The 26533-nt window shown below is 40.2% G+C and overlaps 1 protein-coding gene across 1 annotated transcript in view; it reads left to right on the plus strand.

Annotated features, from left to right (window-relative positions):
- LOC126184063 (KICSTOR complex protein SZT2-like) overlaps positions 1–26533 on the plus strand; it is a 513866-nt gene that overhangs the window by 439963 nt on the left and 47370 nt on the right. The window contains exon 31 of the mRNA XM_049926423.1: positions 4939–5080. Within this exon, the coding sequence (XP_049782380.1) occupies positions 4939–5080 (142 nt within the window). The remainder of the gene's footprint in view (positions 1–4938; positions 5081–26533) is intronic.

The following is a 26533-nucleotide window of genomic DNA, read 5'->3' on the forward strand; positions in this document are numbered from 1 at the left end:
AGTATTCAAAGCAGTGGCTTGGAGCTGATGGTCCTGGAAAAGCACTGCTCTCTCTCTCTCTCTCTCTCTCTCTCTCTCTCTCTCTCTCTCTCTCTCTCTCTCACACACACACACACACACACACACACACACACAAAATGACTGGCCCGTACTTAGGTGGAAGAGGCACAATTACTAGTATTTCTGATAGAAACACTTAAACTACAAAACAGCTTTTTGAACTACACTGATGGAAAAAAAAATTACAACACCAAGAAGGAGTTTGACGACATAAATGAAAGTTGGTAGGCATGTTTCTACATCTAAAGGATGGTTTCTCTTCAAATCTCATCCCAGTTGCATCAGAATGATACCAGTAGTGCCACTATGAGGATGCAAATCACTTTGCTTTAAATTCACGCTGTAATGGTCATGAGCATTAGATACCTTTCAGATTGGATGTGATGAATTGATGTTAATCAGGAATGCCTTTAAGGCAACAAAGACGCCATTATCAACAACTCCCTGAGTTTGGACATGGTCACGTAATAGGGCTACGAGAAGCTGGATGTTCCTTCTACGTTACTGCAGATGTGCTTGCAGGAATTTAGCCACTCTACACGATTGTTGGCAGTGATGGTCGTGAGAATGTACAGTCACAAGAAGACCGGGCTCTGGACACTCACATCGCACCGCCGAGGAGGAAAACAGTCGCGTTCGGCTTATGTCTCTGGCGCACAGTACTGCATCTGCAGCAGCAATTTGAGCAGTAGTTGGCATCACAGTGACACAACTAACTGTTAAAAATCTGTTACTTTGAGGACAGCTCTGAACCTGATGCCCTGTAGTGTAAATTCCACTGACCCAAACCACCGCCATTTGCGGCTTCACTGGTGTCAAGTGAGAGCTCATTGTAGGGCAAGGTGGAGGTCTGCTGTGTTTTCTGATGAAAGCCAGTTCTGCTTTGGTGCCAGTGATTGCCATGTGTTGGTTGGAAGGAGGCCAGATGAGGGCCTTCAACCAACCTGTCTGCATGCTCGGCAAACTGGACCTACACCTGGAGCTATGCTCTGGGGTGCAATTTTGTATGACAGCAGCAGCACTCTCGTGGTTATCTCACGCACCCTAACTGCAAATTTGTACGTCAGTCTGGTGGGTTGAGCTCTTGTGCTGCCATTCGTGAACAACATTACAGGGGGTGTTCCCCAGCAGGATAACACTCACCTACGTACCGCTGTTATAACCAAACGTGCTCTACAGGGTGTCGAACTGTTTTGTCCTCGCCTGCTCGGTCACCAGATCTGTCTTCAATCGAGCACATATGGGACATCATCAGATGATAGCTCCAGTCTCATCCACAAACAGCATTAACCATCCCTGTATTTTGACCAACTAAGTGCAAAAGTCATGGAACTCCATCCCACAAATTGACATCTAGCAGCTGTACCTCACAATCCATGCACGTTTGCATGTTTGCATTCAACATTCTGGTTGTTACAATAGTTATTAATTTGGCAGCTTTTCACATTTGCAGTGGTTTATCTTATGCTTACATTCACCTGTGATCTTGCAGTGTTTATCACTTAAATATGTTACCTAGACAAATATATTTCATTACTGTACATTAATTATGTTTTGGTGGTGTTTATAGTAATATGTGAAACCAATCCAAGTAACACAAATATGGCTTTATTCACAAACCTCTGAACAATAATGGAAATAAATCTCTCATGACTCCACGCAAGGCAAAAGAATCATACAGAAGGTACAACATAAGTGACAAACAGAGCAACTGATGTTAGAGATGAAAACTGAAAGAAAATAGTGAGAGTGAATATGTAGGCACGAGTCGCCAGTAGACAGCGCAGTGGAGACCGTGCTGTGTGCATGATTCCTACAGGTGGCCTCTAGTGGCCAGCCCACACTGATACAGTTGGTGGTTGATTTAAGTACACATGCGTGGTAACACTACACTCAGTGCACTCACACTCACGTGGACTAGTAGCAGGATATAGCACACTTCTCCCTCACTGAAGAGGGAACCCAGAAAATAGAGGAGACACCAGTGGCTCGACAAGAGAGACATCCATTGTATTTGGAGTGGCTGCAGCTGCCACCAACAGTGCGGATGGGACGATGTGCCAGGCGGGCACCGAAGCGCAAGAGCCAAAATTTGTGGAGATGTGGGCATGCCCGAGGGTGGTGGGCCTGTGCAGCACCTGATGACAGTGTGCCATCACCATCTCTGTGTCATCATCAGCAGGCATGTTCTAGTGCAGAGGAGATGGGGCTAGACTCACTGCCAACAATGGATGAATCAATGATGGCGAGGGGGTCAGTGGAGGTGGCCTGATCGGAACAGCTGGCTGTGGCAACGGACTCGAGACCGCAAATGGACCAGCCCCCATTGACAGGAAGCTGGAACCCCAGGGTGCTTAATGTGTAGGAGGCTGCCAATGGGACGGGGGTGCCTTCACACAAAGCAGCGAAGTGTTCTCAGTATTTGGGGGGGGGGGGGGGGGGGGGGGGACAGGTCATTTCCATTTTCGAGAAGGGTTTCAAACAGCTGCACAAAACTGTAGATTTATATCTCTGCCATCAGTCTGTTGTTTCCATTTTCGAGAAGGGTTTCAAACAGCTGCACAAAACTGTAGGTTTATATCTCTGCCATCAGTCTGTTGTTGAATTTTGAAACATGTTTTATGATTATGACATTTCTGGAGAATGGAGATCTCTTCTGTGGGGATTAACAAGGGCTTTGAAAACAATGATTGTGTGAATCCCAGCTCTCACTGTTTATCCGCGACAGCAGTAGATACTGCCGGTCAGGTTGATATTGTGTTCCTGGGTTTTGTTCAGTATAGTTGCACACCATCATCAAATGAAGAAAATAAGATCATATGGAATATCAAACCAGCAGTGTGATTGGATTGAGGCGTTTCTAATCAAAAGAACACAACATGTCATTCTCAGTGGAGAGAAATCTTCAGACATAAAAGTAACTTTAAGTATACCCAAAGAGAATGTTACAATACTAGTACTTTTAACAATATATATATAAATGACCAAGTGGATAATGTTGGAAGTTTCATTGGGCTTTTTGTGGATTATACTGCTACATAAGGAGAAGTCGCATTGCTAGAAAACTGTACTGAAATTCAGGAAGATCTGCAGAGCTTGATGCTTGGTGCAGAGATTGAAAGTTAACCCATGACATCAACAAACACAAAGTATTGCACATAAACAGGCAGATAGACCCATTCTAGTATTACTACTCTATTGCAGAACAATAACTGGGAGCAGTCACATTCATAAAATATCTATGAGTATGTGTACTGAACAATTTAAAATGGGACAACTGCATAAAACTAATTGCAACTATGGCAGATGACAGACTGAGAGTCATTGTAAGAATCCTCAGGAAGCTAGTCTACTCACAAAGCAGGTAGCACAGAAAACTCTCGTTCAACAGGTACTTGAATTTTGCTTGTCAGTCCGAGAGCCATGCCAGATAGGACTGACAGAGGAAATAGAGATCAGGAATGTGTCACAGAGATGCACACCCAACTCCTCAGCAGATTCTGCAAGAGAAGTGTTCTGCATCAAGGTGTGGTTTACTGTTAAAATTCTGAGAATGTATGTTCCTAGAGGGGTCAATCAATATATTGTTCCCTGTTATGTATATCTCAAGAAAAGACTATGACCATAAAATTAGAGAGATAAAGTTCACTCAGAAGTTCACCAACAATTGTTCCTCTTATGAATCATTCACAAATGGAACAGGGCAGTGTGGAAGTGATAGTGATCCACGAAATACCCTATGCCACACATTGTAAGGTGGTTTCCAGAATATATATGTGTAGAAGTTCATCCTATATTGGTGTTTATGCATGTTTTTATATGAGTTAACAAATATCATGATTTGCTGAACTGGAAATTCTTGTTTACCAAGTTTGACTGCAATCCAGTATTATTATAAGAACCTGATCAATTTGTCTCTGTTCCATACATAAACTCAAAACACTCCAAAATTTGTAAAATGTCATTTAAAGACTGCTCTGAAGGACACAATATCTCTGTGAATACTTCATTGTGTGAATACTTCATTGCCTATCACACAGCTCCTCATGATGGAATCATTGTTGGATCATTTGGATTTATCTTACAAGTATGTGAAAGTGTGCTGCCGATTTTACAATTTTATCTTAGTGTGATCCACTTGTGATCTGGTTCATTTTGCTGTTTCATGTGCCTATAAAATTCTATGTGTGGGATGATAACAAGAGTTTCCCTGTCATAATATGATGACTGTACTTCATACACATTGTTGAAATCTCAGCTGAATTAAAATCAGTTTATCAGTTGTCTAGTAACTCATGAGTAGTTATTAATATTTTCTCAAGTCTTATTTTGTTTTGCTTTTGATTTTAAAAGCTATATACCGTAAACACATCATTGTTAACAGTTTTACACATCTTATGATCAAGCCTTCTGTTGCTGACATGTATGTTACTTTAAAATATGAACTTTTACACTTAAAAAAATTATCTGAACACCTCTACTGTAAATGGATGTGTGCTCCTATTGTGACTCACATTATACAGAAGGTAGAATGTGGAAGCAGAGTGTAAATTCAGTTTCAGTAGTCTACTTCATGATGTATGTTTCAGCTTACAATCCAATTATATTTCTGTCAGGTCATTTGCTAAATCTCTGCAAACTGAAATTTTACTGTTCTCAGTCATATAATGCTATGTGTGCATGCATTTTTATTGGCATATCTTCTGATTATGAAAGATTTTGTGATATGGAATGCCACAAGTTTATTACTTCATAACTACTGTGTTGTACTATATGTAATTTTTATGTCAAGTGGAAGTTTTCTTACGGTCATATTTCATATCACTATTCACTTATGATGGATTGGTTCAGCACCTTATCTACTTTTTAATTTTGTAGAAGACCAGAAGAAGCTGTATATAATGTGGCAAACACGCGGTGCTACTCCAAACATACCACTGGATGAGGATATTATTGATGTCTTTAAAAGTCATTCAAGAGTAATTCATTATTGTCTAACTCCATTGCTGTTTTTGCCAAGGTAGGTCAGTGCAGTGAATGCTTTGTCTTACAATGTCTATATTGAATACAAAGGTCATATCATAAGTTACAATTACCTTTTTTAAGGCAAGGAGACATTAGAGTGTAGAAAGAAAACTTATGCCACTCAAAGTGCATATCCTTATAAATGTTTAGTAAAATTTATATTCTTGTGGACAAACTTAGTCCACAATTCTGAGTTTCCAAGTACCTCTTCTCTAGTGCTCTGCTGGAGCTACACAGCCCCACATTATTTGTAAAACCCTATATTTTCCCTATATCAGATTTTATAAAGTCAAGCAAGTATTAATTGGAAGAAGTTGCAGTTGGACCCCAGAGAGAACATGTACAGATTTCCAACCATGCCCGCCAAATTCTTCCATCATGTAGGTATAGGAATTATCTTGTTGCAGATTAACCTGATTCTTCTTCATTATTTATCTTTTAATGTGTCATAGAACATATGCAAAATTTGAAAGTACATAGTTACACAGAGTCCACATTTGACACTCCAGTAAATGGTGCCAATCGCCATGGCACCTGAAGATAGCTTTCTTTGTTTCTTCTTTCCGGTGAGTTTGGCTATTTCAACTCTGAACTGTAATGTTCATTCTGTTTAGTACAGTTTTATAACTGTTACTCTACGCTACTGTAAGTTGTCATCATTGTTGATGTGACAAAATGTCAGCAGCTCAAAGGACACTGCTCTTTACCACTGCTTTTTGGTCCTCAATCAAATTCTGAAGGACCCACAGAAAACATGCTGTATGATACGATTTTCCAAGTCTGGGATCATGTACTGATTAACTCTTTATCCTACATGGAGGAAATGCACTGTTTCACATACAAAATGACACCTGTTTACTATAATCAGTTTATTTATCAATTCCTAGTTCATGCATGTGGTATAAGAGTAATGATTGAGAAATTTCTGTATATCTGTATTTCCAATGTAAAAATTTATTTTCTACATCCTGTATCATTTATATGCTGCTATGGAATACCTCAGGCCAGAAATTTCAAGCAACTTCCATAATATGAATTTGACCCTCACTACCCCAATAGAAATAATGTCCATAATAAAATCTTTAAAATCAAAAACATCTAGTGGTTATGATGAATTATCAACAAAGTTAATTAAAGAATGTGATTCTGAGCTAAGTAACATATTAAGCTATCTGTGTAACCAGTCATTTATCAGTGGAATATTTCCTGAATGGCTGAAATATGCTGAAGTTAAGCCACTGTTTAAGAAGGGAGATAAAGAAATAGCATCAAATTTCCGTCCAATTTCACTGTTGCCAGCATTCTCAAAAATTTTCGAAAAAGTAATGTACAGTTGGCTTTATAACCATCTTATCTCAAATAACATACTGTCAAAGTCACAGTTTGGATTTCTAAAAGGTTCTGATATTGAGAAGGCTATCTACACTTACAGTGAAAATGTGCTTAATTCATTAGACAAAAAATTGCACGCAACTGGTATATTTTGTGATCTGTCAAAGGCATTGGCTGTGTAAATCACAATATCCTTTTAAGTAAATTAGAGTATTATAGTGTAACAGGAAATGCTGCAATATTATATCTCTGGCAGGAAACAAAGTGTGCTATCAGGAAAGAGACACATAACAAGTTATGAGGCATCATCCAACTGGGAACTAATTACATGTGGGGTCCCACAAGGTTCCATTTTGGGACCCTTACCTTTTCTTGTGTATATCAATGACCTTTCATCAGTAACATTACCAGATGCCAAGTTTGTTTTGTTTGCCGATGATACAAACATTGCAATAAATAGCAAATCAAGTGTAGTCTTAGAAATATCAGCTAATAAAATATTTGTGGACATTAATCACTGGTTCCTAGCCAATTCTTTCTCACTTTCTCAACTTTGAAAAAACAAACTACATGCAGTTCAGAACTTTTAAGGGGTGTCCCACGAGTATATGCCAAACATACGATGACAGGCAGATAGAAGAAATGGACAGTGTTAAATTCTTGGGATTACAGCTTGATAATAAATTCAACTGGGAGGAGCACACCACAGAACTGCTGAAGTGTCTTAACAAATCTCTGTTTGCAATGCGAATTGTGTCAGACATAGGGGATATAAAAATGAAAAATCTGACATACTATGCTTACTTTCATTCCATAATGTCATATGGGATTATTTTTTGGGGTAATTCATCAAGCCAAGCTAAAGTTTTTTGGGCACAAAAACGTGCAGTAAGAGTTATATGTGGTGTGAACTCAAGAACATCCTGCAGAAGCCTGTTTAGGGAACTAGGGATACTAACTACTGCTTCCCAATATATTTATTCCTTAATGAAATTTGTCATTAAAAATATATCACTTTTTCAAACCAACAGCTCAATTCATGGAATCAATACTAGAAATAAGAATAATCTTCACAAGGATTTAAAGTCACTTATTCTTGTACAAAAAGGTGTGCATTATTCAGGAACACACATTTTCAATAACTTGCCAGCAGCCATAAAAAGCTTAACAACCAATGAAATTCAGTTTAAGAGAAGCCTAAAGGATTTATTGGTGGCCAACTCCTTCTACTCCATTGATCAATTTCTCAGTAAAACCAACTGATTTGTATATATAAGTACAATATAACTTCTGCACCACTTCAGTGCAGTAATGTGTTCATTTTAAATAAGTATTATAGTAGTTGTATTATACATTTATTACCTTATAAATAAATAAATAAACTTTTTGATTTTAAATTCAGTGCATTAGTATTTGTAAAATCACTTTCATATAGTGTTCATTAAAAAATGACGATCATTCCATTTGGGACCTGTGGAATGGTACATTAGCTTATTTGTTTTAGTTGTAAATATTTGTCATGCATTGTTGTTTTTCTGACATGTTGCACATCCTGGAGGACCTCCTCACTACCAATCAATTGGAATGAATGTAAATCTAATCTAATCTAATCTAATCTAATCCCAACATGCTGAACACCTTATGCATTCTACATATGTATTCCACAACTTATTACCAATGAATATCTGCTGTGGTAACTGCTTCATTTACATTGAAATCAATTAGTTCCCATTATAAAAACAGAATTTTGTTATGAGCTATTCCTCACTCTCCACATTGCATGTATGTTTTGTGTAAATCTCTCACACTGCATATTGCATGTTCGTATTGTGTAAATCTCGTCATTATGTGTTCATTATTTCAATTGACAATTATGGCTGCCATGTTAGACAAATTCAAATGGTTCAAATGGCTCTGAGCACTATGGGGCTTAACATCTGAGTCATCAGTCCCCTAGACTTAGAACTACTTAAACCTAACTTAGCTAAGGACATCACACACATCCATGCCTGAGGCAGGTTTTGAACCTGCGACCGCAGCAGCAGCACAGTTCCAGACTGAAGTGCCTAGAACCGCTCAGCCACAGCGGCCGGCAGACCCAGAAGATTCCTGGGGTAGAATAGTCTACTTCTAAATACCATGACGGAAAAAAGCTAAACAACAAAATTAAAAGTAAAATAAAATCAGAAATCACAAAACCATTGACAACATCACAACAGAACCAAACACAATCAGAAACTCACAGTATCATAACTTCAACACAGAATAATCAGTAAAATACAAGAGAAAACGCAAGATGGCACACAATGACACACAAACACAAACACACACACACACATTAACTCACCAACATTCTCAAAAGACAGAGAATAAAAATAGCATACACAACAGATAATTCTAACAAAAATACACCCCAAAACTGACAAAAGCAGAGATATATACCAGAAAGCAGGTATATATCAATTACAGTGTAATACTTGTGATGGAAGATACATAGGACAAACAGGCAGAACATGTGATGTCAGATACAAAGAACACACGAGAGCCTGATAGCATGGGGCAAACCACTCCACATTTATAAAATTGACCCTCAACATACCGTGAATACATAGACAGAAAGACTAGTTATTTGCATTATTATACAATTGCGGAGTAATCATTGGAAGCAGTTATGTCCTTAAAATTTGTTGGAGTTTGTGTAGAGAGCAATTTAAAATGGTAATGACTGCATAAAATTTATGGAGAGTAAGGCAGATGCCAGGCTGAGATTCATTGGAAGAATCTTCAGGAAATGTATGTATAAACAAAGGAAGTAATGTACATAACAATCATTCAATGAATACTTGAATATTGATCATCAGTATGGGATCTGTACCAGACTGAACTGATAGAGGAAACAGAGAAGATGCAAAAAAGAGCAGCATGTTTCATTACAGGTTCATTTAATAAGCGTGGAAGTGTCACAGAGATGATCAACCAACTTCAGTGCCAGACGCTGCAAGAGAGGTGTTCTGCATCATGGGGTGGATTATTGTTAAAGTTCTGAAAGCATGAGTTCCTAGAAGAGTCAACAAATACATTGCTTCCTTCTCTGTATGTCTCATGTAAAGACCATGTAGATAAAATTAGTGAGAGGTGAGCTCATACAGAAGCTTACTAACAGTAGTTATTCCTGCGAACTATTTGTGAGTGGAACAGGGAAAAGGGGTGGCGGGGGGTGGGTTACAGTAGTACACAAAGTACTCTCCACCACACACTGTAAGAGGGATTGTCGAGTATGGATACAGATGTAGATGGCTTTTTCCCAGCATATTTGTAATTTTACTTTGACACCAAAATCCATGAGATTATCATTAAACATTTATTCTCACTTACTCAATTTCATCTTAATGTTTTTTGCTGCCTTATCTGCATTCCCATTATGTCTGCTACTTGTGAGAATAGTTTTATGCATATAGACAAAACTCTCTCTTTGGCAACTTAATTTCGACCTGACTCTTTTCGAAATTGAGCACGATAGTGATTTTTAGTGTTCCCGAACAAAAGGACGTGAGGATTGCTGTTGGACTTGACACTTTTGCGTGCATAATTTGATGAAATTCATCATTACCAGTTTCATTGATGCCAAAGAACTAAATAATTATCCAATTAGTTACTCTCACCTACATTTGAAATATGGGCTTCGTAAAAGATTAAATTTTGGTAGACATATGATTCATCCAAAATCACTTATTTCACAAATAATAATGTTATCTTGCTCATGTAAAACAAATATCCTTAATGTAACTTAGATGAATTTTGTTTAAAATGTTGTGATTAAGTTTTTGTTAGCTTGTACTACAATAGTTCTTGTAAAGGCTACAGATAATATGTGCCAATGTTGTACTCATCAAGATAAGAGAAGTTACCACAGAAAGATCATTTGCACCTATCATGACAGGGACATGAAACATTTTGACCAGAAGTTGGAACCAAACTCTAATTTAGTGAGTAATGGCAGGCACTTTGACCATGAGCTACGTGCACAGTGACGCTAACACCTACTTTGGACCACATAAAATGCTGCTGTTCAAATCACTACATATTTTGCCATCACTGTTGACATCCTTTACTTCCATGAATACTGTTTAATTTGTATTAATTTCCAATTATTTGTATAGTATGTCTCACTGGTATAATAATGTGTTGTTGCTATAACCCAACACAGGAATTAACTGGATGAAAATGTTGCCACAGTTTGTGATATGGTTGTATGAACCAAAAATGCCCACTGTAGAACTTATCTATTTTCGGTATGAACAGTTGTGTTTTGTTGACTGTTCATGTACGGTATTTCAGATTCTGCTGCCTCTAAATACCTTACTTTTCTGACCCATCAATCAAATATTTGTAAGCATGCTAGGTTATTTATTTACTTCCTATGACTGGAATAACATGTTGCTGAAAGACTCATAGTTCACAGGGGACTGATGACCTCAGATATTTAAGTCCCATAGTGCTTAGAGCCATTTGAACCATCATAGTTCACGTTGTTATGTATGTATTGATTCTAGAATTTTACTTTGCATGTATGCTGTGCTTATTAGAAATTTGTCTTACCTTCACAATAAAGATTGGATGGGTCCTCAGAAAATGCCAATGTTAGATGATTCATGGAGAGTGAAATGAGATGTCAGGACAACAGTAGATTTGATGAATTAACTTCTTTATTATGACCCTCAAACTCTGGAAGAGCTTGGTGGAGGTGTCGAGTTGCTTCTCATGCGAAACAATAGACGTCTAGCATCGCTGAGAGTGCAGAGAGCAGGGCCGAGCATGGTGACCCTGAAATGCTGCTGTACATGACATCTCTGGCTGAAACCATCGTGACAGCACAGCAGAGCAGCTGGTGATACTGTAGGGGTGGCTGTGACCACCCCTAGCAAGCAGTCGGCTCTCTGCTCAGGCAGTGGTTGCTTTTATGAATCAAGACAGGCTACCCTGTTCCATAGTCAAATGGCATAGCCCTTACTACTTTCCAGGATGTCGCTCTGGGTGTCGCAGATTTGTGGTTAAGTTGTGATACTGAGATGAGAATATTTTAGTACACGAATGGCTGAGTACTTACATGTTCCAGACTATGTTTGTTTAGGGCTTAAGGCGCATACTCTAAACACTCCCACCATGGCAAGTGAGGAAAGGCTTCCATCCTTCTGCTAGTATATTGCAGCATTGGCTGTTGGAGTACTGTGCTGGCTCTGTTTCACATCGCCTGTCGGCCATGTTTTGCTTTGCAATGCAGCCTGCCGCTGACTCTGTTGCAACTCACTTCTGCTCTGGTGCACATTTTGACTGAGTATGGTCCATACATTACATTGCCCTCTCTTTTACCAAGACCTGGTCCCTCTGGTCAACCAAACTAGATTATCCTTTACCCTAGAGTTCCTGGTGATTGGCCATTCTGGCCCTATTTCACCTCTTAAGAATTATTCTAACAATTGGTTTCCTTAACCCTGTTGCTTAATCTTACACATTTCTACAGGGCCCTTTGCCCTGCTGCTTTACTCAAACACCATGCAACTTATTTCAGTACTAAGCTTCATGCACAGGAACTTCTAACCCTCTATTCCAAACTTATAAGCTAAAATGAATAAATTATCATTAATACCACCCCTTAGGGGTTCATCTTCCTTCTGCTGCTTTTATGCTCAGAGTATCCAGTTCACTGGAATCTGAACAATGGCCGGGTCTGAAGTCAGTCTTGTACTTCATCATCTATGTACCAAAGTAGGGGCTGTGGTGGTCTGTGTGACAGTAATCAATGCTGTCTCTTTCTAGTACTGATTTTCCTGATATAAATTTATAGGTTTCCAGGGAGACCCACCCCTCCTGCTGGTTCAGAAGTGTGTTCATAGATTGCATTAAATCTGGCCTTAGATTTTGATTTAAGCTGGTTAGATTTGCAGTAGGCAGCACTTCCATGGGCTCCTCTGGCCAACACAAACAAGGCCGCAAAATATTAAGGTGAGTTATCCCTAAAATCATGGTGCACAGATGGAAAGTAGGCCCCATTATCTCGCACACTGTTCTGTTTAGTAGCAAACCACCCCCATTTAATTCATTTCGCAGGAGACCTTCTGTAAAGTTTGGAAGGTAGGAGACAAGGTTTTGGCATAAAGAAAGCTGTGAGGACGGGGCGTGAGTCACGCTTGGGTAGCTCAGTTGGTAGAGCACTTGCCCGTGAAAGGCAAAGGTCCCAAGTTCGAGTCTCGGTTTGGCACACAGTTTTAATCTGTCAGGAAGTTTCATACCAGCGCACACTCCACTGCAGAGTGAAAATCTCATTCTGGAAACATCCCCTAGGCTGTGGCTAAGCCATGTCTCTGCGATATCCTTTCTTTCAGGAGTGCCAGTTCTGAAAGTTTTGCAGGAGAGCTTCTGTAAAGTTTGGAAGGTAGGAGACGAGGTACTGGCAGAAGTAAAGCTGTGTGGAGAGGGCGTGAGTGTTGCTTGGGTAGCTCAGTTGGAAGAGCACTTGCCCGTGAAAGGCAAAGGTCCCGAGTTTGAGTCTTGGTCCGGCACACAGTTTTAATCTGTCAGGAAGTTTCATTAAATGATGATCTTTCAGAATTTAATCTGTATGGGTTTCTCTATACCATGTCATTCACAACCTCTTGTTTATCTTCCAATACCTTTCTCTTCACTCTCCCTTTCTGGTCCATGTCTCCTACCTCTAGAATAATCTCCTGTCTCCCTTGCCAAGGTTTCAACTGCCCTACTTACACAGTTGTCATTCTTGGTGGCACTCGAATATTGATATTTACTGGCATGTAGTCTCAACCACTTGATATGACTCCTGATAATTTGCAAAAAACTTCTTTGTCTCTCCCTTCGGCATATACGAAGTTGATAGCATCACCCACTGACCACCTTATACTATGGCATTCTTGCCATATGGCCCACTACTTCTTCCTGTATTCTATTCCAAATTTCCCCAATCAGTCTGGCAAATTTCTTAACAGAAGTTCCAGTCATCCCTTTCTTCATTTTCAATATGTTGAACAGTGATGACATTGTACGACCATATACTACTTCATGGGGCAATAATCCTGTATTCATATGCTGTTTTGAGTTGTAGGTGGAGACAAGATACCTCAAATAGACATCCCAGTTGGTCTGATGTGAGTCAACATATCCAAGCATCTTCCTGATTGTCCTACTCAGTCTTTCACTTCTTGCATTGTCTTGTGAAGGGAGAGGACTCGTCCTTAACTTCTTCACATTCAATAATGTATGCAATTCCATGAGGAGATCTGACATGAAGTTTGTCCCCTGATCTGTTACTGTTTTTTCAGGCACTTCGAACTTCAGTATACAATTTTCACAAGTGCTTGTGCCACTGTTGCTGCCTGCTGGTTTGGCACTGCAAGCATTTCCACCTATCCTGAAAAATTATCTATGATTGTGAGTACACATGGACTCCCAGCAGGTGTTTTATTGAATGGATCTAAAGCATCAATCCCCAGAAATTAGAATGGTGCTAATACTTCAGGTAACCTCTGTAATGGTACTCTTGTTTGACACAAATCTGCTCTCTGTGCATACTTATGCAATTCTGCTATACTGGTTTACGTCCCTCTGCCTTTTCCTCCACCAGTAGCTTTTTGCTACTCTTCTGTTGGTAGATCGGCAACCTCCATGACCCACTAATTTGTGATCATGACATTCTTGTAGCACTCTATTCCTTAGCTTCAATCATACTGCAACCTGCAGTCCCAACTTGGTTTCTCTGTATAGCAACCCATACTGCATACAAAACTGTGACTGCTTAAAATACTGCTTACATTCGTTATCTGCTCTTTGTGCAGTTTGCCATTCCTTATGTTCATTATCCCCAGTATGTAATACTGTTACTTTTCTACTTAAGCCATCCTCATTTCTGTGCTTCTTCCCAGGTTTATGCACGACTTCAAAATCAAATTCACTTAGTTTTCCTGCCCATCGTGTCAACCTACTAGAAGGATCATTTTAATGCTGCATGATCTGTTAATACTCTATACTTTTAACCATACAGATAACATTTGAAATATGTGATTCCATAAATTAGGCTTAACATCTCTTTCTCAATTGTGGAATCATTTATTTATACAAAATTTAGTTCTCTTGATGCATAAGCTACTGGATGTTCTACACCTTCTGCCTTCTATGACAACACACAGACAAGTTCTTGGTCTGAGGTATGACATGATAAAATAAATTCTCTATTAAAACCTGGAAATACCAATATCAGACTCAGTGTCAAAGCTTCTTTTAGCTCCTTAAAAGCATGCTGGCACTCTTCTGATCATGGAAATTTAGTACCCATTTTTAACAATTGTGTCAGTGTCTGGCAATATCTGCAAATCCATTTATGAACCGATGATAATAGTTCATGACTCCTAAGAATGATTGCAAATCCTTTACAGGTTCTGGTGCAAGAAATTCACATACAGCTCTGATTAATCTTGGGTCTGTCTTAACCCCATCTTTACTTATGATATGAGCTAAGTATGGTACCTCTTCCATCACATAGTTACTCTTTTCTGTACTCATTGTTAACTTTGCTGCTTTTAGCTTTATGAATACTTTCCTTAATTACTTCATATACTTTTCCATATCTCTCACATAGACAATTATGTCACTGAGATACACTAAGGATTGCCGTGGTTTTAAACCTCTGAGTACTCCATCCAAAAATCTCTGAAATGTTGCAGATGCATTTCTTAATCCAAATGGCATTCTTCTGAATTGCTAGTGTTGCCAGTTTGTCGAAAATGGTGTTTGTGTTGATCTTGTGGTGCAACCTCTGTCTGATGATAACCATTCTTCAAATCCATTGTTGAAAAGTATGTGGATCCCCCTAAATGATCCAAGGTTCCTGTGCTGTTTGGCACAGGGTAGGTGCCCATTATGGCTTTCTCATTTAAATGTCTATAATCACAACAAAACCTATATTTTCATGTTCCATCCATGCTCTATTACTTTCTTCAGCTCTTCCATCTTTTAGCTGTTGATTGATAAATTCCTCCAATATTGTCTGTAAGTACCTAGGTATTCTGTATGGTTTGTGGTAGACTGGGGATTCATTTCCCATTGGTATGCGATGCTGTGCAATATGCATAGCTGGTAATAGCCCTTTTGGCAAAAATACATCCTTAAATTCCAAACAGAAGTTTTCTATCTGTTCCCTGTTGCTTTCCTCTAGGTGCTTCACTTTTCCTCATAATGCTGTTTCAATGGGATCTGGTGATCTTCCATGGCTGACACCCCTCGTGTCCCATTCTTCTTCCTCAGTATATCCATATTAGCAATTAACAACCCCTTTAATAACCCTATGTCCTCTGCACTAAAATTGCGTATGGAAACAGATACTTACTTTTCACCCTTCATTTCTTGTACCTGTGCAATACCTCTTTTAACTAAGCAGCTTGTCTGATCTAATACTTCATTCTCTTCTAATGGTTCCACCACACACAAAATTCCTGCCAGTAAACTAGACCCAACACTGACCCAGAGTGATTTTCCAGTGCCATTTGGTGCACAATTGTTCAAATCAGGTTTTAGTATGATCATTCGCAGTTTAATCAGTTTGTCATTTGTGACAGACTCCCTTCATGACATTGCTACACTGGCATTGGTTTCACCTAACTGAAACATTTTCCCGTCAAGTTCCACCCTATGATACTGAAGATCAGTTGTGGCACAATATTGATATAAGAAATCTAATCCTAGAACCATGTAGTAGCCCTCACTCACATGTGGGACACACTCTACACACTGTTTAAATTGAATCATATATAGGCAAAAGTCTATGTCCATCGATCTTAATGGTATGATATTTTTATCCCCCATTCCATGCAATCTGTACCATGGTGGATCCCATTGCTTATGTTTCACCAAATCACTACTGGCACCAATAAGTGTGCCCCCATGTCCAATAATATCCTGCAACGCATTTTTCACATTGTTCCTCTTATTGCACAGTCCACCTGTGCATATGATGTTGTAGCATCTAATCTTACAGGGAATAACCATAAGTGGACCTGTGGTTCCCATTGGTGTTTAACACCTTGTACTTCCCCGGTTCTCTAGTACCAAAACTGTCATTTCCTCTTATTTTATCCACATCCCCCTGAGGCTGGCAATGCTGCCCCCTTACATACTCCATTCCCTCACACTTGAAGCATTTTATATTAGCTGCAAACACTGTCCATTTACACTGCATTCCAGTTGACAAATCGATCTCCTCACACTCTGTAGCTAATCGCATTGCTGTGTGCAAACCCATTGGAACCCTTGTTCATACATGTCTTGACGTTTCTGCCTGCAACCCTCTTACAAAAGCATTGAGTATCCTCTGCTCAGCTTCTTGTAAAATAATTTCATTGACTGCGGCATTCTGTCCTAATTCATAGGTACACCCATCAAAGTTCCTTATCCTATCTGCAGATTGTTCCACAGTTTCTGTATTTCCCTTCGTTATTACCCTCAGTTGTTCCCTATAGTGTCTGTCACTATTTCGGTTTGTATATCTCAGAATTAACCCATCTTTAAATTCTTCAAATGTAGTGGCTCCTTTGAGAGCTTCTGTATACACTGCATAAGTTTTAGCTTTCCTTGTTAGTCTCTATTTTACAACACTCATGGCTGAGTGCACCAATCTCGATTAACAGTTAACCACGGTTAAGTCGATATATAATGCTGTTCAGCGCAATATTCTGGTGCACCAACATCAGTCTAAGTTAAACGAGGGAATCAACCGCGGTTATATTTAACCAGGGCTCTTTCCCGGTTTCCTCGACATAACCGCAGTTTTAGAAGCATACGCTATTAAGATGGCGGCGTGTTTTGATGTTATGGATGGCATTGAGGAAGATTTGTTATACCTTGACCATTTAAATCGTGACCGAAATCGTGTTGGAGTGATTGTGGAAAGGGGAAACCCTTTTGAAGATTATGGTGACAGGAAGTTTGAAGAGAGATTTCGTCTGTCAAAAGAAACAGTGTGGTGGTTATTAAATCAAATTAATGATAGGTTAGAATTTCCTACTCATCGGAATAACCCTGTTTCTCCGATAAATAGACTTTTGATTACTTTAAGGGCATATGCAACAGGTGCATTCAACATTCTTATTGGGGACAACAGTAATGTGCATCGTACTACAGCACAACGAATCATCAGTGATGTATCAGACATCATAGCATCACTGTCTCCTTGCTTTATAAAATTTCCTACAAGAGAAGTGCGCTCTGTGATGTATGGTTTTAGTCAATTGGACCGATTTCCTGGCATTCTTGGTACCTTGGATTGCACCCATGTAAGAATTCAGTCTCCTGGAGGAAATAATGCAGAACTTTTCCGCAATAGGAAATCATATTTTTCCTTTAACTGTCAAACCATTAGTGATTACAATTTGTTAATAAGAGATATTGTCACTCGATGGCCGGTCTCTGTGCACGACAGTACCATGTTTCTCAACTGCGCTCGCAGAGCTCAATTTGAAAACGGAGAAATACCACAAGGTCACTTATTGGGAAATAGTGGTTATGCATGTAGATCCTAGTTGTTAACTCCACTTTTAAATCCACAAAATGAAGCAGAGCATCGATATAACAGGTCTCATATTAAAACTAGAAACACTGTTGAGAGAAAATATGGTATGTGGAAGAGAATATTTCCCATATTGTCTATAGGAATAAGATGTAATCCACAGAAAGCAATGTCAATAATTGTGGGTACGGCTGTCTTGCATAATATTGCGAGGAGTACAAGCAGTGAAGAACCACCAGAAGATCCTGAAATTTCTCGACTCTTAAATCAGTTACGTGATGAGAGAGGCCCCAACATTGAAGACAATGAACCAGTGCTACCTGGACAGCAGCTGTATCGTGATGATACATTACCTGGAAGAGCAGTTCGCCGTGCTATAATTAATGAACATTTCCGATAATCTAACATAAACTCAGACATTGTTCGTAATGAAAAATTTTGATTATAGTTATGGGATTTCGCCGTATTTTCAATTTTTCAGGTTATCAGCATGTAATCTATTTTGTTTCTGCTGTCTAGCGAACATAATAGTACTCACTGAACTGGGTGTTTGATGCGAAATTTGAGGTTTTGGCGTGCCAGGGACAGGATGTGCTGCCTACAGACAATTACCCAGCTGCTGCTTTTCTGAGATACTTTTTTAGTGTGGAACTGTTGATAATTTATTATTAAAGATATACACTCCTGGAAATTGAAATAAGAACACCGTGAATTCATTGTCCCAGGAAGGGGTAACTTTATTGACACATTCCTGGGGTCAGATACATCACATGATCACACTGACAGAACCACAGGCACATAGACACAGGCAACAGAGCATGCACAATGTCGGCACTAGTACAGTGTATATCCAACTTTCGCAGCAATGCAGGCTGCTATTCTCACATGGAGACGATCGTAGAGATGCTGGATGTAGTCCTGTGGAACGGCTTGCCATGCCATTTCCACCTGGCGCCTCAGTTGGACCAGCGTTCGTGCTGGACGTGCAGACCGCGTGAGACAACGCTTCATCCAGTCCCAAACATGCTCAATGGGGGACAGATCTGGAGATCTTGCTGGCCAGGGTAGTTGACTTACACCTTCTAGAGCACGTTGGGTGGCACGGGATACATGCGGATGTGCATTGTCCTGTTGGAACAGCAAGTTCCCTTGCCGGTCTAGGAATGGTAGAACGATGGGTTCGATGACGGTTTGGATGTACCGTGCACTATTCAGTGTCCCCTCGACGATCACCAGTGGTGTACGGCCAGTGTAGGAGATTGCTCCCCACACCATGATGCCGGGTGTTGGCCCTGTGTGCCTCGGTCGTATGCAGTCCTGATTGTGGTGCTCACCTGCACGGCGCCAAACACGCATACGACCATCATTGGCACCAAGGCAGAAGCGACTCTCATCGCTGAAGATGACACGTCTCCATTCGTCCCTCCATTCACGCCTGTCGCGACACCACTGGAGGCGGGCTGCACGATGTTGGGGCGTGAGCGGAAGACGGCCTAACGGTGTGCGGGACCGTAGCCCAGCTTCATGGAGACGGTTGCGAATGGTCCTCGCCGATACCCCAGGAGCAACAGTGTCCCTAATTTGCTGGGAAGTGGCGGTGCGGTCCCCTACGGCACTGCGTAGGATCCTACGGTCTTGGCGTGCATCCGTGCGTCGCTGTGGTCCGGTCCCAGGTCGACGGGCACGTGCACCTTCCGCCGACCACTGGCGACAACATCGATGTACTGTGGAGACCTCACGCCCCACGTGGTGAGCAATTTGGCGGTACGTCCACCCGGGCTCCCGCATGCCCACTATACGCCCTCGCTCAAAGTCCGTCAACTGCACATACGGTTCACGTCCACGCTGTCGCGGCATGCTACCAGTGTTAAAGACTGCGATGGAGCTCTGTATGCCACGGCAAACTGGCTGACACTGACGGCGGCGGTGCACAAATGCTGCGCAGCTAGCGCCATTCGACGGCCAACACCGCGGTTCCTGGTGTGTCCGCTGTGCCGTGCGTGTGATCATTGCTTGTACAGCCCTCTCGCAGTGTCCGGAGCAAGTATGGTGGGTCTGACACACCGGTGTCAATGTGTTCTTTTTTCCATTTCCAGGAGTGTATTTCTTGCATCACATTGGTTGTGAAAGCAATGCAGTACTCTGTTATTTATATACATGTTTAGTTTCTGGGTATGTACTTAAATTTGAGAACAAATGACTCCATTACATTTAGAGAGTGTGAGAAAAAAAGCGAGTGGAATAAAATATAATGGATATTTCTGTATTATGTTCACTATAGATTTAACCATCTCTTAAATTTCCTACTGTAACAACAAATATGTGAATGTCCAACAGTTTTGTAATATTAAAAGAGCACATTCTTTATTATTAGAACTGTTCAGTTTAGAGATTATTTTACTGCACTTCTGCTCAGTATTAATGCAGTCTTATCGCCCAGATTAGCTTAAACTTGTGAATATGCAGTAAACACATAGGCACAAAATAAATAATCATTTGTGTAATAACATAAAATGTCAGTTTGGGATTGTTTATTTGTTAAATTGTTTCCATATTAATCACTACTCTTTGTTTACAATATGATTTTCTTCAAACTTAAGTGTGTGTGTGTGGCTATAAGGTTGTGCAAAGAATTGAATTACGTTGTTAATTCTAGTCAGTCATGCGTGTAGCAGCACTTTACACAATATTATGTACAACTGTATGGTATAAAAAAAATACATGAAATTGAAGACAAATTTGTGTTTAGCAATTGGCACCAAAAGCGAGTTCTCATTGCTACAAAAGGCAATGGAATTTTGTCAGCAATGTCTAATACTTTGGGGATTAGTGCAAGAGCAATAATTAGTTAAGGAGTGTGCTACTTCGGAAGATATGAAAGCAGAACCGTAATGCTGTGGGTTGATGGTATGAAGTGTCATACTTTTAAGTTATTACTGAGGGAAACTCCCTCCCTCACTCTGTCACTGATATTGATTCAGGTTTTTCACATATTTAATGCTCACCTGTACAGAAGGGAATTCCTTGTCATTGCATAGTGCCACAGAAAAATGCCTCACTACAAATACAGTTGTGGCAGAAGTTATGGGTTGCCATCATAAACATTAGCAGGTGCAGAGTATTGCTAAGAAAGCCACACATGCTATGATTACTGTAGCAGAAAACAGTGACCCATCATAGGAATGCATTTCTGAAAATATCTTGCTACAAATTTTGTTGTGATAAAAGTTATGGGCTGACATTATAAACATTAACAGGTGCAGAGTATTGCTAGAAAAGCCACACAATGCTAATCTCACTACTGTCCATATTAGCAATGTATTGGGTTTGGGTTGTTTTGGGGAAGGAGACCAGACAGCGAGGTCATCGGTCTCATCGGATTAGGGAAGGACGAGGAAGGAAGTCGGCCATGCCCTTTCAAAGGAACCATCCCGGCATTTGCCTGGAGCGATTTAGGGAAATCACGGAAAACCTAAATCAGGATGGCCGGACGCGGGATTGAACCGTCGTCCTCCCGAATGCGAGTCCAGTGTCTAACCACTGCACCACCTCGCTCGGTAGCAATGTATTACTCAATAATGCCTCTCTACAAATACTGTTATGATAAATGTTACAGGTTTCCACCACACACATTACCAAGTGGTGTGGCTAGGAAAGCCACATATGCTATGCTTACGTTTGCAGAAAAGAGAACCCACCACAGCAATGTATTTCTCAAAATGCCTCACTTCAAATTGTATTGTCATAAAAGATATAGGTTCCCATTATAAACATTACCAGGTGCAGAGTATTGCATGAAAAATGGCACACACAAAATTATGATTTGGAGCACTTTCCCTCATAATTTAATAAGTTAGGATATTTCTGATATAAACAATGCAAAACATGATAACATTGGGCATCATGCACACACAAAATTATGATTTGGAGCACTTTCCCTCGTAATTTAATAAGTTAGGATATGTCTGGTATAAACAATGCAAAACATGATAACATTGGGCATCATGTATATACAGCACATATGTTCATTCCAAAGTTAGAGTAACAAGGATGCTTTATTACTATTATTTTGTTTCATTAACAGTCTACCTCATTGTTACCTCAGAAATCGTTACAGGTACAGAAAGCTGGCTGAAGCCAGAGATAAATTCTGCTGAAATTTTTACAAAGGCATAGACGGTGTTTAGAAAGGATAGATTGCATGCAACCGGTGGTGGAGTGTTCGTCGCTGTTAGTAGTAATTTATCCTGTAGTGAAGTAGAAGTGGATAGTTCCTGTGAATTATTATGGGTGGAGGTTACACTCAACAACCGAGCTAAGTTAATAATTGGCTCCTTTTACCGACCTCCCGACTCAGCAGCATTAGTGGCAGAACAACTGAGAGAAAATTTGGAATACATTTCACATAAATTTTCTCAGCATGTTATAGTCTTAGGTGGAGATTTCAATTTACCAGATATAGAATGGGACACTCAGATGTTTAGGACGGGTGGTAGGGACAGAGCATCAAGTGACATTATACTGAGTGCACTATCCGAAAATTACCTTGAGCAATTAAACAGAGAACCGACTCATGGAGATAACATCTTGGACCTACTGATAACAAACAGACCCGAACTTTTCGACTCTGTATGTGCAGAACAGGGAATCAGTGATCATAAGGCCATTGCAGCATCCCTGAATATGGAAGTTAATAGGAATATAAAAAAAGGGAGGAAGTTTTATCTGTTTAGCAAGAGTAATAGAAGGCAGATTTCAGACTACCTAACAGATCAAAACAAAAATTTCTGTTCCGACACTGACAATGTTGAGTGTTTATGGAAAAAGTTCAAGGCAATCGTAAAATGCGTTTTAGACAGGTACGTGCCAAGTAAAACTGTGAGGGACGGGAAAAACCCACCGTGGTACAACAACAAAGTTAGGAAACTACTGCGAAAGCAAAGAGAGCTTCACTGCAAGTTTAAACGCAGCCAAAACCTCTCAGACAAACAGAAGCTAAACGATGTCAAAGTTAGCGTAAGGAGGGCTATGCGTGAAGCGTTCAGTGAATTCGAAAGTAAAATTCTATGTACCGACTTTACAGAAAATCCTAGGAAGTTCTGGTCTTACGTTAAATCAGTAAGTGGCTCGAAACAGCATATCCAGACACTCCGTGATGATGAAGGCATTGAAACAGAGGATGACACGCGTAAAGCTGAAATACTAAACACCTTTTTCCAAAGCTGTTTCACAGAGGAGGACCGCACTGCAGTTCCTTCTCTAAATCCTCGCACAAACGAAAAAATGGCTGACATCGAAATAAGTGTCCAAGGAATAGAAAAGCAACTGGAATCACTCAACAGAGGAAAGTCCACTGGACCTGACGGGATACCAATTCGATTCTACACAGAGTACGCGAAAGAACTTGCCCCCCTTCTAACTGCCGTGTACCCCAAGTCTCTAGAGGAACGGAAGGTTCAAATGATTGGAAAAGAGCACAGGTAGTCCCAGTCTTCAAGAAGGGTTGTCGAGCAGATGCGCAAAACTATAGACCTATATCTCTGACGTCGATCTGTTGTAGAATTTTAGAACATGTTTTTTGCTCGAGTATCATGTCGTTTTTGGAAACTCAGAATCTACTATGTAGGAATCAACATGGATTCTGGAAACAGCGATCGTGTGAGACCCAACTCGCTTTATTTGTTCATGAGACCCAGAAAATATTAGATACAGGCTCCCAGGTAGATGCTATTTTTCTTGACTTCCGGAAGGCGTTCGATACAGTTCCGCACTGTCGCCTGATAAACAAAGTAAGAGCCTACGGAATATCAGACCAGCTGTGTGGCTGGATTGAAGAGTTTTTAGCAAACAGAACACAGCATGTTGTTATCAATGGAGAGACGTCTACAGACGTTAAAGTAACCTCTGGCGTGCCACAGGGGAGTGTTATGGGACCATTGCTTTTCACAATATATATAAATGACCTAGTAGATAGTGTCGGAAGTTCCATGCGGCTTTTCGCGGATGATGCTGTAATATACAGAGAAGTTGCAGCATTAGAAAATTGTAGCGAAATGCAGGAAGATCTGCAGCGGATAGGCACTTGGTGCAGGGAGTGGCAACTGACCCTTATCATAGACAAATGTAATGTATTGCGAATACATAGAAAGAAGGATCCTTTATTGTACGATTATATGATAGCGGAACAAACACTGGTAGCAGTTACATCTGTAAAATATCTGGGAGTATGCATGCAGAATGATTTGAAGTGGAATGATCATATAAAATTAATTGTTGGTAAGGTGGGTACCAGGTTGAGATTCATTGGGAGAGTCCTTAGAAAATGTAGTCCATCAACAAAGGAGGTGGCTTACAAAACACTCGTTTGACCTATACTTGAGTATTGCTCATCAGTGTGGGATCCGTACCAGATTGGGTTGACGGAGGAGATAGAGAAGATCCAAAGAAGAGCGGCGCGTTTCGTCACAGGGTTATTTGGTAACCATGATAGCATTACGGAGATGTTTAACAAACTTAAGTGGCAGACTCTGCAAGAGAGGCGCTCTGCATCGCGGTGTAGCTTGCTTGCCAGGTTTCGAGAGGGTGCGTTTCTGGATGAGGTATCGAATATATTGCTTCCCCCTACTTATACCTCCCGAGGAGATCACAAATGTAAAATTAGAGAGATTAGAGCGCGCATGGAGGCTTTCAGACAGTCGTTTTTCCCGCGAACCATACGCAACTGGAACAGAAAAGGGAGGTAATGACAGTGGCACGTAAATTGCCCTCCGCCACACACTGTTGGGTGGCTTGCGGAGTATAAATGTAGATGTAGATGTAGATGTAGATGTAGATGTTAAGTCATTTAAGTAGAAATTGGCACCTAACGTTATGGCTGCAGGCCTGCAACTGACATGTAGCTTACTTGTGTAAACTGCAGTGTTGCTAATCTGTTTTTATATATGAAGTAATTTTAATTTTAAGTGATTGGATGAAACTTAGTCTAGGCCAAATAAGCTGTAAGCAGATATTAGACAGACAACAACTAGGATAGTAGCAGTATCACTAACAGGACATGCCCGCATCTCGTGGTTGTGCGGTAGCGTTCTCGCTTACCACGCCCGGGTTTCCGGGTTCGATTCCCGGCGGGGTCAGGGATTTTCTCTGCCTCGTGATGGCTGGGTGTTGTGTGCTGTCCTTAGATTAGTTAGGTTTAAGTAGTTCTAAGTTCTAGGGGACTGATGACCATAGATGTTAAGTCCCATAGTGCTCAGAGCCATTTGAACCATTTGAACTAACAGGACAAACACAGAGAAACAATTTGAACTGTGAGACAACTTTAATACATTAGATAGACTACAACCCAGCACAAAAAATTACAAAAATTCACTGTCACAGGAAAAACAAGTCACATGTCGCTGGCATTTTTCTTCTTCCAGTATTTTAGTTTTTCTTTCAGGGCCAGAATCTTTAAATTTTTAATCCTCAGCTCCTTTTGGTGCTCTGCCTTCATCATGTGTAATTGGGCCTCCAGTATTTCCACTTTCTTCTTGCACACATTTTCGATTACTGTTCCCAAACCTGATGGCCTTGGTTTTGCAGGCATTGTGCAACGATGCCATGTATTTTTCAGTGTACAAATGTTTTCATTGGGTTGATCAGGAGACTGTTAAACAGACTGCAGCTGGGTGACATCCACCAGAACATTCTTTGGTGTCTCTTTACTTTGTATTACGACAGGTGTGTGGGAAGTGCGAGGTTGTGTGCACTCTGCTAACTTGACAACTGAAGCAGGTGGCGTGTTCTCACTGCACTGCACTGCACTGCATGTTGACAACATCCACAATCATGCTAAACTGTGCATTGGAATCGTATGCATTTGTTAACGGTTTCATTGAGGAACCAACAATTTCTAATGGTTTAGCCTGATCATGGATCTTGGTTTTTTTGGCTAGGCTTCCCCCCACCTGTTTTATACACTTCCACCTTTTCTTCTGCAAGGTCTTTTCGAAGTCTTCTTTTCATGTTTTCATAACAGGTTTTCAGGCTGTCACAGGATCTTTTTGTCACACCTGAAATTAAATAAATGTTGTAGTTTGTAGTACCATAAATTAATTCTTATATTATTTACATTCATAAGTCCATTTTGCATTCTGAGGCTTTTAACTTATAACTGCAATAAAAATCTAAGATCTGTATATGGCTTTTGTTTACATATCAGTTCATTAAAAAGAAAGTGGTATAGGCATATATGAAGAATACGGCACAGGGCTAAGTGAGAAACGTATGTTCACAATTTTCAACATAAAAGCTTCCGTTAGTCACATAATATTTAGGTAACAGTAGTACGGCATTGGATTTTAAATTTAAAACTAACAAAACAATTCCAACCGTATATGTACATAGTCCTATCACGTATTTCAGTGGTACGCCAATAACAGTTTCAAATTTCAAACTAAAAGCCAGTGTGTATCGTATCCTACGCTTATGATCAACCTAGAAAAGTTATTCATTTATGAGTTAACTTACCAGGAGTAGAATTAAATTGCGCCTCCACATGGGACCACA

The sequence above is a fragment of the Schistocerca cancellata genome, chromosome 4 (assembly GCF_023864275.1).
Source record: "Schistocerca cancellata isolate TAMUIC-IGC-003103 chromosome 4, iqSchCanc2.1, whole genome shotgun sequence".
Lineage (NCBI taxonomy): Eukaryota > Metazoa > Arthropoda > Insecta > Orthoptera > Acrididae > Schistocerca > Schistocerca cancellata.